Source organism: Microdochium trichocladiopsis (assembly GCF_020744255.1).
Source record: "Microdochium trichocladiopsis strain MPI-CAGE-CH-0230 chromosome Unknown B0I36scaffold_13, whole genome shotgun sequence".
Classification (NCBI taxonomy): Eukaryota; Fungi; Ascomycota; class Sordariomycetes; order Xylariales; family Microdochiaceae; genus Microdochium; species Microdochium trichocladiopsis.
Window position 1 is genome coordinate 1,067,206 of NW_025763556.1, and position 16,926 is coordinate 1,084,131.

Here is a 16,926-nt window from a genome sequence, read left to right on the forward strand (position 1 = left end):
CATAGAGCTCTTTCAATAAAAATCACAATAATTACAGAATCCGTTTTCCGTTGATCCCTCTGTCACATCGATACACCATCGCACGAAATTGCAACAAATTGCGTCAACGCAAGCCAATGTGCAGATGAATGTGGTTCACTGCACATACCGAGTCCAGTGAAAAGAAAAGAGAGGCACCTTGAACAGTCTACTTAGAGCCAACACCTGCAGGCTCACGCTCTCGATTACGTCTCGATCGTGGCGGCCCTGGAGATAGAGCCTCAACAGATCGAGCACGCTTCCCCCTTCGCGCCGAAGTGGCCCCTCTCATCTGCGTAAGTAGATACTTGGCGTAGGCCGCCGCCGTGGCTGCCGCGTACTCCTGCCAGACATCGGACTTGTGGCCGTCGGCATAGTCGCAGATTCCTCTGATCACCAAGCAGTCCATCTCCGTCGCGATTCCGGCCGCCTCCATCTCTATGCAGATCGCATTGTACTGGCTTGCAAGTGCATCCCGGTCCGAAGCGTCCTTGATCACCAGGTCTCCAGATGCTATCGTCCCGTAATGGATTTTTGGCCCTGGCGACGACCGTGGGGGCCTATCCTGCACTTGTGGACAACGACAGTTCTGAGGAGAAGTATCGCAATTGTTCGTCGGATCGTAATTGGCCTCAAACAAGATATCTTTCTCGTTTCCTGGACTTCTGTATTCACAGTATTTCTCCACGATCTGATTTATGTGCGGGAGAAGCGGTTGGGCCGGGGGAGTCGGGTGAGACACCATTATACCGACTACCTTCTTCACATCAATCGGAGGCGGCCGTAAAGACTGACGTTTGATCTCGAAGACGCCGTTCCGGATCTTGCCTGCACGATACTGGACGACTCCGTCGTAGTTGGGGTTCGGTGATAGACCAACCGCGACGTCCCCAAGACGGATATCGGTGTGGCTTGAAGGGATACCGCCACCGATTCCGACGAGCAGTGTGAATCGCAAGTCGGGAAAGCTTTGTGCTAGACGCCCAGCAGCAAATGCAGCTACGTTGGTGCCATAGTCTCCAAATGGCAGAACAGCCATGGCAACACTGAAACCCCCCAGATGGCCTAGGACGATCCTGTTCGAGGCATTGCCTTGCTCGTAAAAGCAATCGAGGAGTGTCCAGACGGCCTTGAGTTCCTTTGGTAAGGCACAAACAATGCCAATCTCTGGCTCGATCGCCCTTTCGCTGCTGGAGGCCTCGGCCAGAGATGAGTACCCGCTGTCAGACCGAGGGGCGCGGACGTACGGGGACTCTCCCGCCGTGTGCGGATCCCCTCGTTTGGGATTCCCGAAGTCTTCGAAAATCCAGCTGAAAGTTCGGCTGTGTCCGATAATGATAGCTCCATTGTGGCCTGAAGGTTTTTTTATGAGTTCAGTGAGCGGGAAATCCTCCGAGATACCTCTTGGCAGCAAGACTTGAACGTAATCATCATGCTCTGGATGGTTCGCGCAAGTGTCACTTGATCTGGGGTCTGAACAGTGGCAAGGTTCAAAAACCTTCCTGCTGGGATTGTGCCAAACAAGCATCGATCCGACGTGAGTCGTGTATGTCCCCGCTTTTACATCAAGCACTTGAACCAGACCTTGGATGTCACGGACCAGAGCCGTAAGATAGTAAGAGTGCCGCGGGACTTGGGCCCAACGGCATGAACTCACCATCTCACCGAAGCCCAGGTTTTGAGGTGGTTCTCGATGCTGGATCAGGTCTCCAAAGCCTCTTCCCAGGAAGACTACTCCACTTGTACTTTGTTGGAAATCCATCCAATGCCTCCCTTCCATGGGAAGCGTCGCAACGCGGGGCACTAGAGGATCGTTGCCTTCCACGAACTCGGAGAAATCCCAACCTTCCAAGAATCGGCGTGCTCGCTCGTTGGTGCGCTCTGTGGGGGCCGGGGTGCATTGATGGCTGTTTGCCTCGTGGTACGCGATCATTTGCTCTATGATGTTGCAGAAACGGTCGACCTGGTCCTGGAAGGTACTCTTCTCGTTTTGATAGAGTGGCAGCTCTAAATTCTTCTTATGCATGAGAAGATCGACGGCGGACTTTGCCAAATAGGGAATTTTGGCCTCGATGAAACATCCGGGCTCCAGGAGAAAGTATGAACCAAAGTCGCTGGCTCTCTCATGTTCGATCCAGGCGCGGAGGAGGTGCAGTAAAGCACTGACGCCGTCGACAAGCCAGCCTCTTTTGTCTTGCTCATCCCAGAAGACCACTTTTTGACTTTGCAGCCACTGCAAGCGTCGTCGATGTTCGTCTTCGCCGAGGCGGCTGACCCAGGCCGGGGTGTCTTTGGCACCAGTCTGGAGTGATTCTACTTCAAGGAATCTGCCGTGCACCACGGCTGTTTCATAGAGAAGGCAATCCTCATGGGCTTCCGGAAGCAATGAGAACTCAACCGAGTATTCTGCGTCAAAAGCCCCTGCGCCAAAAAAAACTCTCAGCATGAGGCAGATATTTCGGGTTTTGCTGGTGTCCTTCCAAAGCAACTCACCTGCGAAGAGCCGTGCGTCTCTGCACCACCCGAGAAAATGGCGGTGGCCAGGTTGAACAAGCCGCATCAGATCCAAGGAAGGCGCAAAACACGACAATCCCCTCGCAAACGACATATATCTCGCGTCGACGTTGTAGATGAGATGCCAGGTCGTGGAAGCGTGTTTCTGCCGTGTCGGATATAACAGAGTACTAAAGCCTTTGATCATGGGCGTCTTATGGAACGAATTCAAGAACTGTGCTTTTGTCAGGCTAGCCATCATCGGCAATGTGATTTCAAGTCCAAATCCAGGCCTGTCGTCTTCTAAACGCTCGGGGATCGGATAGCCGCGCACCACAACTGCGTTGCGAAAGAGACCATGCCAACATTGACCATAGCTGCGCTTGGTGTCCGGATCAAAGTCTCTGAACAGGTAGTTGACCCGAAAGCTGTAAGAGACGTCGTGTGGCAGGTTCCTTGCTTCAGAAGTTGGCTTTGGCGTCTGGACAATCGGCTCCGAGTGGCAGAGAGACTCTGATGACTTTGGGTTATCTTGCAATGCTGCGCCAAGCCAAGCCAGTTGCTCACTGATTTCACTCACGAAAGCCTTAGTTCCGTGTATCTCGCCGACCACTTTGCGATCTTTGATTCGCAGTTCGAGGGAAGAACCTGGGACCTTGACGACTAGATGTTTATTACTACAATGGCATGGTGTAAAGGCTTGGGCTTGTAACTTACAGGCTACCCGAGACACGTTGCTGCGGAGGCACTCAACGAAGCACTGCATGGTATATTCTCCGGTGGATGGCCATGTCTGCATCAGATACTTTTCACAGGTCGTGGCTTGGGCGTCCTGGTCTGAGCCAATAACGACGATCGCTTGACCAGCAACCTGGTGAGGTGATTGCTTGTACCGTTGCCTCTCAAAGAAGTCGAGTGCATCCCACTCCAATTCGATCTGCACGTCGTACTCCGGGGGGTTATGGCGCCGACTGACCCTTTGTCGGGGCAGCGAATCGATGAGTTGTCGCCTGATTTGACCTTGAAGGTCAGGTTCAGTCTGTCGCAGTGATATGTCTCGCCTCAGATTTGCCAGTAACCACTTGTATGCTTCTGAGCTGTTGAGAACCTTGGCATAGCACTCGTGTGCCGGTGTTTGAGAATTGTCCGCCTGCTCTTTGCCCAATTCTTCCGCATCATGAGGTAGGTCGTCCGCAGCTGATGATGTTTGGAATGTGGTCGCATCCATACTGGCCATTTCTTGCGCCCAGTGTTCGGTCCGAGAGTATTTCTCTTGGTCAAGATCAGGATCTTTGTATAAGTTGAAGCGACTGTCGTCCGGCTCTTCTTCATTGTTCTCCCGCAACGTATGAAGAAGGGACCACGCAATCCGCCTGTGTCCATACCTCTATCAGTACTCATAACACTTGCGTATGCTTGCTTGAGGCAGTGGTCACTTACTCTGCGTTTTTATACACGTAGTACATGGTATCCCGTCCAAACTGGCCAGCGGTGTCCTGTGCGATGTGGATCGCAAAGTCCTTGAACTTCTCAGCAAGCGTGAGCTGCAGCCTTTCTGCGCTTTGGACACTGATGGTTTCTGCACCAAGATCGGCTCTGATTTTGGCTGCAAGCTTCGTGGAAAGCGTTTCCTCATGGGAGGCCAAGCTCCCAGAGTCAGAGAACTCCGTCATTGTCTCCATGAAATCCTCCTCGTGCTCATCAATGACAACGAGTCTGGAACTTTGGCCAGCCCCGCCTCCCACTGTTGGCCGCGATGGATGGGGCTTGTCGGATATCGCCATAGCGTCAAGAGCCGGAAGACTGACCGAGTTTGTTCCATAGCCCGAGTCTGGGTGTGCCGTCCCCGGGGTTACTACAGAAATCGTATCAAGCTCGGCTGAGACTCGACTGATATTGTCCGTGTCGCTCATTGTCTCGTATCCGTCCGGAATGAATATAAATGACGATTCCAGCTCGAAGGCGAAACTTCCGGAATCCGAAGCAGAAGCTGCCACATTCTTCTCAGAGTCTGTGGTCGACGTTTCATGTTCTAGATCTAGTTGCATGAGAGCCTCCGATGAAGTGTCGACCGTGTCGTCCACCATGTGCCTATTCGAGACTCGGGATAGTGCTTGTAGATCCAATGCCGGAGCTGTAAAAGGTATGTCCGTGCTAGACGTCGAAATGTCATCGGCTTGAGCTATATCTCCGAACACGTTACTCCTCTCGTCGATGAGCCTCCCAGCTTCCGAAATGATTTCAATGCAGCGCTGTATGCTGTCTTTTCTTTGTTGGAGGAGTGCGAGCTGCGCGGCAACAGAATCGGGGATCTTTTCGCCCGGATGAGTAGTATCCACTTGTTTTGCTGTTATAACGTCTTGAGTTTGAGGGTGGGACACAGGAGGTTGATAAGAGTGCCTGATTTCACCATGCTTTTGTGCGGAAAGTGGGCCGGGGAATTCTGGGATTTTCGTTGACGGTATCTCGGACTGCGGGACGTGATCTGATGGTTGGGGATCCGCCTGGACACCGTGCTGAATGCTTTCGTTCCCTCGCAGAACGGCTGGCCGCTCTGACACGGTCTCGTCATTGTCGACTGGATCACCATTTCTGAGTTGTTCGATTTTCTGATTAATGTCCTGCATGCAGGTGTTCAAATTATCTGTCGTATCCGAGACCATGACTTTATAGGTCTCGAGGATTTGGGGGTTTACCGCGCCGACTCGTCTGAGACTATATGTCAGAAAGGCAGGGAACAATGTAGTTAACAGCTGGAATCACTTGCAAGTTTGCAGTTGCTAAGGCGATGTTGATGGTCGATTTATAGGCGGCGATACTTGACCTGAAGTCATTGATGTCCCATTGTGGAGACTCCAGCTTTAGTCGAGAATTCAGCCATCGTACACTTGGAGGCTTATGCTTCAATTCTTTCGTGGACCGCTCGATTCGTTCACGATACTCGTCGCATGCGTCTGCGCACCGCCGAAGCGGCGGCTCCAGTGGCAACAGGTTTAGTGTCGGACTGGCCGAAATGGCATGTATAAGTGAGGTCAAAACTGCAGTCAATTCGTCGACTTCCGTCAGGAGAGCCCGGGCCTCGTTGTCATGGCTTCCAATGCCTCGGATTGAACTGAACAGCTTTGTGACGGACGTCTGTGCAGTGAGGGCTGCTATCAGAACACTTGTTAGGCCGAGTGGATCCATACTTCCACATTATACGGCGCTAGCATGTGTTGATGGTGATGAAGATGCATCGAGGTAATAGAATACGGCAGGACGAGTTGGGATAAGGCTTATGCATCCTTATCGTCGTTGGTGCGGCTGACTGCGGGGTCGAGCCCAGCCACATCGCCACGTCAGGCTCTGAGCTCTTGCATATGGGTGGGAAGATCCCTGCCAGGTCAGCACTGCGCATGGGGAAATTATGCACTTATGAATTGCATAAATCCCAGCAGCGAGGCCATGCATTATCTCATGTTACACCTACTGAATAAGTGAAAATCGCTCTTGTGCTTCTGCAGGTTGCCCTTCTGAGTGTGAGAAGTCGCCCAGACTCGGCAAATGTGGTTTTGTGGCAAGTGGAAGGTGTTTGGGCATCTTTCTCTATATTCCCTGGCTAGGCGCTTTTTAATGGGAAATACTCACAAGCGTAGCGCTTGCAATGTCTTGCGCACATTTCCTGATGCCAGCCTAGTACGTGGAGCAATGTGAGTTCTCCGTCTAAAGGCCCAAAAGACCTCGCCCAAGGCCAGGCCCCGAATGACTTGGTATATTTATACCAGGGGCAGTAGAATATGCCGTACCAACTTGGCCATTTGATGACACTTGGCATTTGGGGTTTTGTACTTGATTGTCGACAAGGATCTCCTCTCTGGACTTTGAAGTGTACTCAGTGGGCATTGGAGGTAGGCAGCGGGGCAGAACTGCAGGTCGAGCACGGAGGCTCAGTACATTGGCTGCGAGGGATTACAAACACAAGGGTACCTCCTATTGCATGAAACTGCCCACATGCTCAGTCTTGGGACGGAGGAATATGAATCTGGACCACTGCAGGAATTTAGTGCATGCCTGCCTGCCTGCCTGCCTGCCTGCCCCTATCTCCAGGATCGTCTACGCCTTGTGGGAAGTATCAACTGTCTATGCTCTGCAGGCGCACCCGGTATAATTCTAATCTCGTAGATCAGTGCGAGACCAGACCTCAGAAAAGAACACCGCTTTGGAGGCTTTCCATCTTGAAGCAAGCTCCCCACGCGACTACTCGAGAGTCCACAGAATACCTCAACCTAAATAAACGCTCAAGGAAAAGAAAGCGAACGATATGCGAATCGACTCGCACCAAACTTGTTGTTGATTAAATTGTCTATTTCCCGCTTGGGGCAATCTTTGCTGCATCACCAGTATGCAAAATGACAAAATCAGTTTCAACAAAAACTACGCCGATACCTTCCGCTTCACGGCTTTGCCCCCAATTCAGATGGTTTCGTCTACTCATCAAGCTCTGCCAGGCCTCCACTCCTAATATACCAGCTCTGCTCCCCCGCCTTAGTAAGCCCATAGCCCGCGAGGTGGTTGGACTTAGGGGCAGCCGGATACTATATTATCAGGGCTCTGGAGACCTTAGAGGAGGAAAAGTAGTACTAGTAGCAGCTAGCGTTAGCGACGGGCTTAACGGATAATTCCTCCGTAGCCATAGCGGGAAGCTAGTACATAAGTTTTAGTTCGTCGTAGTAGATCTCACTATCAGGTTAAGAGTTAAGCTAGACCCGAATAAGTATTTCGCGTACATCTAGGTAACAGAGACGGAGGTCAAGAGGAAAGAGGTGGACGTAGGTACGAATAAAACGGGGATTGTAAGGGCAGACGGGGGTAAGCCTAAGAGGATAGCACTCGAGTTTACGTTAAGGAGTGATGGGATATAGTACTCGACGCCTTCGAGCTATGGAGAACTTAGGCCAGGATTAACCACGTAGAGAGATATTTCAAAGTCGAAACGCTTTGCAATTCACGACGTTGCCGGTAGTTCACCATACGGGACCGTGGAATTGCAAAACCCTGTAAATTCAGCCCGTCAACCCGCGTTGCGGGAGCTAACTGTTACACCTGGACCATATCGTCCAAGGTACTCGGGGGAGACTCGGGAGTCCGAGGCGGAATCTGGCGTGTTTTTCTCGGTGTCTCTGGTCGACTTCAAGTGTTCTAGATCCAGATTCGTGAGAGCCTCGATCGATTTGACGACCGTATCATCCGTTACCTGTCCTCCAAAATGTCTGGATCGCCCTTTAAGGACCAACCTCCGAGCTGTAACAAGGTCGTTTACGGTCGACACGGAAAACGCATAGCTATTATCGGCCAGAGTTATGTCTTCAAACACATTGCTCCTCTCGTCCACGAGTTTCCCCGCTTCTGAAACGATTTCAATGCACTGATGTATGCTGTCCTTTGTTTGTTGAAGCAGTGCCAGCTGCTCGGCAATGGAATCGGAGAGCGATTCATCCAGAGACATTGTATCCACTTGTTTTCTGATGGTAGCTTCATGAGCTTGGAGGCGGGACACAAGAGATTGGATAGAGTTACTGATCTCGCCCAGACCGGTTTTCATATGCTTGTGCGCGGAAAGCCTCCCGGAAAACTGTGGGTGCTCCTTTGAAGTTATTTCGAACTGCAGGATGTAGTTCGACAGTTGAGCGCACATCTGGAGACCTTGCTGAGTGCTTTCTTTCTCTTCCAGCATGGCCTGCCACTCTAATGCGATGTCGTTAATGGCAGCCGGATCACCATTTTTGAGCCGTTCGATTTTCTGGTTGATGTCCTGCATCCGGTTGTTGAGATCACTTGTGGTATCAGAGATCAGATCTTTGTAATCCTCGAGGACTTCGGGTGGTACAGCAGCGATCCGTCTGAGGCCAGATGTCAGAAAGGCAGTGATGGATGTGGTCAATAGCTTGGTGCCACTTACAAGTTTGCATTTGCTAAGGCAATATTGATGGTCGATTTATGGGCGGCTATCATCGACCTGAAGTCATTGATGTCCCCTTGTAGATACTTCTGCGAGATCCAGTCTCTGAAACTCCGTGAATTCTCGCTGGAGTGTTTCATACAACGCTCAATGAGCTGGCGGTACTCATCACATGCATTCCCACACCGCTGGAGCGGGCGCTCTAAGGCCCGTAGATCGAGTTGCGGAGTCGTCGTAATAGTTTCGAGCAGCGAGGTTAAGACGGCGGCCAAATCGTTGACTTCAGACTTCAGGGCCCGAGCATCCTTATTTTGGCTTCGAAACTCTCGGATAACACTGAGCAATCCTAGGGCAGATTTCAGCGTGACGCCGCCCACTGCCACGATACTTGCTGATATGCTGAGTGGATCCATCCTTCGATGCCGTACGGTGCCGAAGTGTGTTGATGGCGATGAAGACGCCGTCGAGGCAACAGAGTTCGGCCTGGTGGGTGATGATGACGCTTATGCGTCCTTTATCGTCGTTGGCGGGGCACACTCCACTTCATGAGCCCAAAGGCGGGGTCACGGGCGCTTGGCTAGGAGCTCCTGCTTTTTGGGCAAGCGGATCCAATCCCTGCTAGCTCAAGGCTGACAACAACCTGGTGCTGGTGTGAGGCAGGGACAGGGACATGCGTGCACAGCAATTTATGGCACTGCCCACGTTCAAGGGATGGACTATAGGTCGTGTTTTTTCGTGAAAGTAGTGGCAAAAAGTCGACAAATGTATGTTGGTGACATGGTGGAGTGTGTTCAGCCATTTACTCTATAACCTTTCGCCAGGCGCCCAGTGCCGGACAAGACTCACAGGCGTATGGCTTGAAGTGTTTCTAGACACATTTCCTGATGCCACTTAACACCTCGGGTGGTCTGATTTCTCAATCTGGAGACCTGACTATAACCCATCTGCCAGGTTCAGAATGACTTGGTGCATTTATGCCAGGAGTCGTAGAAGTCGCCGTCTGAACTTGGGCAATTAATGACGTTTGGGGTTTTGGACACTTAATCTTTGGCGACGATCTTACCTGAGCCTTGACCTGTTGTCGGTGGGCACTACGGGCTTGTTTGGCTTGACAAGCACCTGTTTCAAAGAACGTCTCTGTCTCTTGGGCGCTATAGACCGTCTTTTCTCTGCGGGCGTGCATGATATTATTTGAATAAGGGTGTCTGTTCCCTGATGAGGCTATTCCCCCTGGGGCAGCCATGCAAAATATGCAAATACTTGATTACAATGGGAACCACAACAATCACTTCGTTTCACGTCTTTGATCCCAATTCAGACGGCTTCGTCTGCTCATCAAGCTCTGCCAGGCCTCCACCACCATTACGCCAGCTCTGATCCCCTGCCTCGGCAAGTCCATGTCCCGCAGGATGGTTGGTCTCGTAAAGAGCCGGGTACCACATGCCATCTTGGTGACTGTACGCGTCCGCACCAGCGCTCTGATGCAGACCACCGGCAACATATCCCACTGTTGACCACGAGTGTCCCGACCACACCCGCGGCGTCGAGTTCACTGCAGTCCCGCTCCATAGCTCTGACGGCGTGCGAGTATGGGACGGCGAGGTCCACGATGAGTCTGGCCCCGGACTCCGCCCCGAAACCATGTCGGGCATCACAGGACCATTCCCGTAAGCCGAAATCCCCTGATGAGTCGCAGCATCTGCCGCTGCAGTCCTACCCATCTTCCGCCTGCGCAACAGGCACCATACTCCGAGCGCCAGCAGTACCACCACCACACATCCCACGCCTACGCCAATGCCTATCAGCGCCTGCGTGCTAAGGCCGCCTGAAGATTGATCAGCACTGGATCCGGCGCCCGCAAAACCACCAACGCCAGGTGTACCCGTGATAGTGACGGTATGTGTGCTCGTGACGAGTACGGCCGAACGTGCTGTCTTGAGCACGGTTTCGACGACCGTGGATGGCAGGGTGACTATTCCGAGGTTCGTGCTGGTCAGCGTGACGATGGTGACGGAGCGCGTCGTCGTCGTCGACACCACAATGAAGCGTGTCGCGATGAACTCTGTCACGGTTGTCGCCTGGCGCGGGGCGGGTGGAGCGATCTCTAGATCATCAAGGTCGTGGTATTGATGTCTCTTCTCTTGGCTCTTGTGGGTGGTGGGCTGGCTCTTGGTTGCAAGCTTCGCGCCAGTCTGGCCTGGCGGGGGGCAGTGGTGGTGACAGTTGTTGTGACTGTGCTCGTCTCTCCCGCTGCGGTGAACGTTGTGAGCTGTGTCTCGAGGTCCCATGCCGTGCTCTCCGTGGTGATGGTTGTCCTGGCAATGACACTGACGGTTGTTTGCCAGATGTAGTAGCCCGTAGAAGTCAGCGTAACTTCGGTGAAGGCGACTTGTCGGGCATCGAGCGGAAGCTCCTGGGACCGCGAAGCCTCTGGAGTCACGCTTGTAAGCTCATCGGTTGTAGTTGGTCTGGCGTAGACCTGATATGTCAACAATGGGAGGAGCCGTAGCCATGATCTCGCTCGTGCGAGCATTGGTTTCGAACTCCAATTCTTTGCTTCACAGCACAAGAAGCTGGAGAGAAAAGAGCGCTGCAGGAGAGATGGAGAAGCATCGAGGTGCGTCAAAACAGGTGCCCACCGCTGTCACGGCACGATCTGGGTCCATGCATGATGCAAGCCTACAAGCAGTGACTGCCCAACATCCCGCACAGCTGGCAGAGCTGTGACCAACAGCCAAGGCGTGTGAGCTGCGTCTTCCCTCTTCTGAACCCCATTTTCGTTTGGGTTGTCTCGGCCTTTCTCGGCCTTGTGACCAGGGCGGCGGCCGATTTTCGAGGCCCACAGGCAGGCATTATCCCGGTGTTGTGTGGACTCTCATGCAGTTGGTCGTGCCCGTCTGAACCAACAGTGGCGGGGTCGCACGCTGTGCTGGAGACGTTTGCAAACTTGATGGCTCTGCGTGACTCGCCAAAGACAAGCAAGCGATGTCGGGAAGGCAGGTGGACGAATCCCTTGGACCAACGGTCGACAGGCGTCGAAAGAGTGCATAGCCGAATCAGGCTGGCAGTAGGTCTTCCAAACCGCACACAGCCACCATGTGCCTTATCTCATAGGGAGTAGTTTGTCTAACGAACCAGGCGTTTAAAGGGCGACCACATCCCATGTCCACTGAAGATGCTCAGGGGCCATTTTTCCGCAAGGCTGCATGACCGGACATGCCTACCCTCAAACCTCGTGCTTGTTGCAGATTGCCGATAACCACATCGCCACTCTAATCAGCAGATCCCTTGGCGGAGAAGCGGGGATCATGACCAGCCAACCTCTTCTGATCTGCATCCGGTGCACGATTGTTTTAGTCCTGCCACAAAGGTCAGGTCAGTCGAATCAACCATGCCAGCAGAAAGACCATCATTCCTGTACACACCACTGGAGACCGGCGAGATCCGACTCCTTTATGCTTCTATCGACGAAGCAGGCGAGGTTGTATGGAGCCTGAAGTCATCTCAGCTTCTCGACGGATCCAACAACTCGGTACCTGAGTTCGACGCACTCTCATATGCCTGGGGCGACCTCGATCTCGCCTACCAATTCGTGTGCAACGACCAAGAACTGCAAATCCATCACAATCTATATGAAGCACTACCATACCTCGCCCGTCGTCGCTCCAGCCTGCCGTTATGGATAGACGCCATTTGCATCAATCAGCAGGATGAAGTCGAGAAGAGAACTCAGATCAAACTCATGTCCAAGATATACCGTTGTGCTGACACGGTTTGGGCATGGATCGGAATACACGACGTGGCTGGTCTGGCATTCCTCGATGAGATTGCCCAAGTCGGGGCAAAACTAGCAGAACACGAAGGACAATCGGATCTGTCCAGTGCTTCATTCAGCATGAGCCAACCAGCAGAATATGGCTTGCCGTCACTTTCATCACCCCTGTGGGAGAAGGCCAGGCTGATCCTTTGCAGCAGCTGGCTCTCGCGCCTGTGGGTGATTCAAGAGGCTGTCCTCGCAAGGCAGCTCACTTTCCTGTCTGGCCTCGTTGAGGTTTCCACACATACTTTCCAATCTGCTCTATATGGTTGGCGCCTGATGAGAATTATCCTGACAGAGGTAGTTGAGGGTGAAACGCCACCACAAGCACTGGCCCGAGCAGGAGAGCAGGCAGTCTTTGTGCTTCGAGAACACTTGAACCAGGGTCGGGAGGAGGGCGGCTTTGATTGGCCCTTTCCCCTACTGGCAACTCTGCGTATGACTGCTCGCACTCACAAATGCAGCGACCCGTATGACCGTGTCCGGGGTATTACTGGGCTGGTCGACGAGTCATTCATCGAAAGGCTCGGCGTGCTTGAAGACCGGACGATAGAAGAAGGCTACACCCGATTCACATACGCAATCCTTACAAACTCTATTCCTGGAGTATTTTGGTGGTGGATCTTCAGCAGCGCCACTGCACCTGGAAAGAGGGCCGGCTTCCCAAGCTGGGTCCCCGAATACTCTCGGCTTCATGAGGACGACATCGGTGGTTACCACAACATCTCATTATTTACATATGGTGCGCATCACGATATTCGAGCGAGCCGGAGGACCAGCGTTCCCGAACAGATCGGGAACTTTGGGACCTTCGTCGTCAAGGGTCTGCTGTTTGATAGAATTCAGGAGGTATTCCCCGAGTTGCCACACAGAGAAGAGTGGATTATGAACCCGGATCCACGCCAACTATTCCAGGATATCGATCGACACTTGGCCACGATGTACAACTGGGAGCGAGATATGGCTTCTAGGGTCTTTGGCCCTTCTTGTTTACCATCTGAACAGTTCGCCAGAGATGCAGGGGACAGTCCTCCGAGGCACATCACTGCCGACGCGTATTGGAGCACTTTAACGTCAGGTCACAAAAGCGCCCCATCGGCTCCTAGCGTCGAGGACTTTTATGCTTTCAGAGCCAGCATGGACCGAGTAGCCCAGAAAGTGGTATGGGCGACTCGCAGCGACGTCGACAATTTGCAGTAGGTAATTCTTGACTCTGACACCCAACAACAATCTAATAAGGAATCTCAACTAGCGACGAACGCGAGAGGCAAGGCCTCGCGAACCAAGAGGGTCCCACATCTAGCGAAGACCCCGGTGTGGTATTCACGTGGCGCATCAGCCTGACCTTTGGCTGCCGGCGTCTCTTTACCACGGTTGGCGGGCGAATCGGCTATGGCCCGCTGACCATGGAGGTTGGTGATGCTGTATGCGTTCTCAATAACGCGATCGTGCCACATGTGCTGCGTAAGATCGATAGCAGTCCTCGCGAATCTGCTTACACGCTTGTTGGAGAAGCATATGTTTATGACATGATGGACGGAGAGGTTGAAGGGCTTGGCCTAGAAGAGCAGGACTTTTGGCTTGAGTAGAGGCCAAATAACTGGATCCGATGAGCTTCTGATCAAAGAACGACCTTTGATCGCAACCCGAAACCTTCTGGAGCATAATTTGTAAGAGTGCATCATTCCAGAGGACTCCCATCTTTTGTAGGCCCATCGAGGGGTTGAAGAATCACGGCAGAATAGGATGCTCAAACTTCAAAATAAAACTTAGAGGGAACTCAAACGCATGCCACGTAACTCAGATCCTTTCAGCTTCTCCTAAAGCATCCTATATGGCTAATATAGAGAACGCGGTCAACCCACTCCAGAGCCATTTCAAATTCTGGACTCACACCCCGATCTTGAATCCACCAGGCATCAAACGCTGGAATACGCGCTCCGGGTCATACTTGCGCGACACCTCACGGAGCCTCGCCTCGTTCTCGGCGCCATACCCGGCATAGATGCTCTGGAAACCGGCCGCATCGCCCATGTACTTGAACGCATCGTACAAGCCCGCGGCACGGGTGGCCTCCTCGATCACCCGCGTCGTGTTGACGATCCACTCATGCACAGGGTCATAGTACTCGTCACCGATCCACTCGACGACCTCCGCCCAGGCCAGGTACGTGCCCTTGGCCTCGACGTCCAGACCGAGCGCGTTGCCGACCGGGTTTGCAGCCCTGGAGGCAGCGGCCCACAGCGTGCCGATGGGCTGCCAGTCGATGCTGACCAGGCTGAGCTTCTCGACGGGGATGACGGCGTGCAGTTTTGGCAGTTCCCTGAAGAAGACCTCGTTGGTGATCTGGATTCCCCGCAGGAGGTCTTCGTAGGTCTTGCCCACGGTGGTGCCGGCGATGAACATGTCGTTTATCCCGTCGACCACCAGAGCTCCCGTCTCGACGGCGAACTCGCCCAGGGTCTTGACCGAGACCGAGTTGGCGAGCGCGGGGATCTTGAAGAACTCGGCGAAGCACTCGGGCGCGGGCGTCTCGGCAGAGTCGTAGTACAGGATGACGGCGGCGGCGGCGGGAGTGGTTGGATCGGGACCCGCGACGGTCATGGGCACGATATGTGAGAGCGGGTCGGTGTTGTACGCGGCGTAGTGGGCGATGGCCTAGATAATAATAGCAATGGTGTCAGTTATACAAAGAGCCGCGTAGTGACTCGAGTAGAGCACGTCGAGGATGAAGCTGTGGGGTGGAAGGGGCAGGTTATACCACAAAGAAAGCATCCAGGTGCTCGGCCGACACTGTGTAAGTGCCGGCAAGCACCTTGCCGTCAGTGCCAGACTTGAACGTGCGCAGCCTGAACTTGGTGACGATGCCAAAGTTGCTGCTGCCGCCCTTGAGCGCCCAGAACAGGTCCGGGTTCTCCACCGCCGAGACGGTGGCAATCTCGCCCGAGGCCAGCACGACCTCGTACTCGAGCACATTGTCCGCAGACCAGCCGTGCTGGTTGCCATGAAAGTTGACGCCGCCAGCGAGGAGCAGGCCGGGGACGCCGACGGGCGCGAGGCGGCCGCCCGCCACGGTCAGCCCGTGCTTGTCGAGCTCCGTGTAGACCTCGCCCCAGTCGTGGCTGGGGCCGACCTCGACGCTGAGCTTGTCCTCGGCGAGCGACAAGGTCGTCAAGTTGGACATGACCATCAGCACGCCGTTGTCGATGCTATTGGCTCCCTGTTTCGTGGTGTGTCAGCATCGTTGTGTCGCATTCAAACACCGAATACGTTGCAGAAGCAGGGAGCGAGAATACCTTGATCCCCATGTGCCCTCCTCCACGCACAGCGAACTGCGTGCAGTCCTCCTTGAGTGTTATGACGGCAGCCGCCACATCCTGTGCAGTCTCCGGGCGGAACACACACTTGGGGCTCAGGATCTCGTGGTTCGACCAGAAGTTGGTCTTCTCAAAGGCGTACACCTCTTGGCCCGGGAAGAAGGTCTTGCTGGGGAACGCCTCGCTTAGCGACGCACAGCCCACCGTGGCATCGTTGATGGTGCACTTGCTGCATGACGGGGCGACGGCGTTGACAAGCACGCCTGACGCGAGGGCGCCCAGCACATTCAGCGTGGATGACACCATGATGACGTTTGACTCCCTGGTGCTAGTGAGTGATACCGACTGCGTAGTAAGAGGCAGCTCATCAGTTCTCGAGCTATATCGGTGGTGTAGCCCAACCGATTGTTTTATTGACAGATCGCAATGTCGCGAGGAACTGCTCTAGTCGTCCTTAGGGTGTCCGCAGGGGTGGCTCTGTTTCCTCGGCGCTTTCATGCAGGTGGGGGACCAGGGATCTTGCATGAAGAAGACCCAGAAGGAACCGGCATTGTGGGCGGCGGTGTCTGGTTTGCTGGCAGCGGAATCCGCCTGGTCTGCGGAGAAGCGGCAATGGCAAGGGGAGCTGCGATTGGGTTGCCAAGATGGGTCAAAGTGCCCGGCAATAGGTAGACAAGAACTTGGCCCGTGGAGGGACAGGGGCCATGGGACCCTGACGACCTACCAGATCATAGGCTCGTGTGAGAGCTCGGCGGAGATCACTGTCATCGGCATGTCAACGGCGCCACGTGGACCTTGCGTGAAGCAAGGTTTCATTGCTACAGCTGGTCTTATTTGCATACTGGTCTTGCTGTTAGGGGACCCTAGGATCTCACGAAAGCTGTGGACTGCATGCTGGACGGCATGGACAGCACGGCCTGTCGATGGGCATTGTCCACGGAGCTGACTTTGCAGAAACTTCCACGACATATTCTCTGATCCCGGCACGCGTGTGGCGCCCCTGTAAGGTGCCCTTGCATGACGGAGATGTTTTCAAGCTGGCCTTGTGCCTTGTGATGTCCACAGTCACGGGATACGCATCGCAAAGCCCTTCTCCCGCCATCGCTTAGCCGGAGGGTCGCACGAACAAGCTGCAACGATGGGCTGCAGTCAGGCCTGGCTGTTAATGACCTAGCTAGACTAGTCACCTTGGCGCGCGGAACGGCGGCGCGGCGTCACGGGAATGCAACGGCGTGGCGCCTGCCATCGGCAAGTGTTCCGATGAGTCTCTCTCCTCCCTCTCTGCCTCCGCCTTCCTGGCCTCGGGTGGCCATACGAGCGAGTGCAGCTCGCGCGGGCAGGAC

General features: G+C 53.9%; 5 protein-coding genes across 5 annotated transcripts; 1 reads left to right on the top strand and 4 right to left on the bottom strand.

The window, feature by feature from the left end:
- Positions 1 to 66: 66 nt before the first annotated feature.
- Positions 67 to 4,193, bottom strand: B0I36DRAFT_398149 (uncharacterized protein; the record flags this gene model as incomplete). Its single annotated transcript, XM_046161604.1, has 4 exons — positions 67 to 2,439; positions 2,512 to 3,174; positions 3,229 to 3,896; positions 3,967 to 4,193. 4 exons carry the CDS (start codon positions 4,191 to 4,193, stop codon positions 188 to 190), a joined length of 3,810 nt encoding a protein of 1,269 aa, XP_046005421.1. The 3' UTR covers positions 67 to 187.
- Positions 4,194 to 7,433: 3,240 nt separating this feature from the next.
- B0I36DRAFT_49904 (uncharacterized protein) lies at positions 7,434 to 8,930 on the bottom strand. The gene is made up of 2 exons (XM_046162970.1): positions 8,450 to 8,930; positions 7,434 to 8,390 (listed from the first exon to the last, which is right to left on the bottom strand). The coding sequence occupies exons 1-2, from the start codon at positions 8,860 to 8,862 to the stop codon at positions 7,562 to 7,564; spliced, it is 1,242 nt and encodes a 413-aa protein (XP_046005422.1). The 5' UTR covers positions 8,863 to 8,930; the 3' UTR covers positions 7,434 to 7,561.
- Positions 8,931 to 9,744: 814 nt separating this feature from the next.
- On the bottom strand, positions 9,745 to 10,982 carry B0I36DRAFT_398157 (uncharacterized protein; the record flags this gene model as incomplete). The annotated part of the gene is given in 3 exon segments (XM_046161605.1): positions 9,745 to 10,131; positions 10,216 to 10,764; positions 10,782 to 10,982. 3 exon segments carry the CDS (start codon positions 10,980 to 10,982, stop codon positions 9,745 to 9,747), a joined length of 1,137 nt encoding a protein of 378 aa, XP_046005423.1.
- Positions 10,983 to 11,840: 858 nt separating this feature from the next.
- Positions 11,841 to 13,855, top strand: B0I36DRAFT_369412 (heterokaryon incompatibility protein-domain-containing protein; the record flags this gene model as incomplete). The annotated part of the gene is made up of 2 exons (XM_046159771.1): positions 11,841 to 13,462; positions 13,519 to 13,855. The coding sequence occupies 2 exons, from the start codon at positions 11,841 to 11,843 to the stop codon at positions 13,853 to 13,855; spliced, it is 1,959 nt and encodes a 652-aa protein (XP_046005424.1).
- Positions 13,856 to 14,155: 300 nt separating this feature from the next.
- B0I36DRAFT_299373 (uncharacterized protein) lies at positions 14,156 to 15,889 on the bottom strand (the record flags this gene model as incomplete). The annotated part of the gene is made up of 3 exons (XM_046151975.1): positions 14,156 to 14,924; positions 15,028 to 15,486; positions 15,563 to 15,889. The coding sequence occupies 3 exons, from the start codon at positions 15,887 to 15,889 to the stop codon at positions 14,157 to 14,159; spliced, it is 1,554 nt and encodes a 517-aa protein (XP_046005425.1).
- Between the last annotated feature and the right edge of the window lie 1,037 nt (positions 15,890 to 16,926).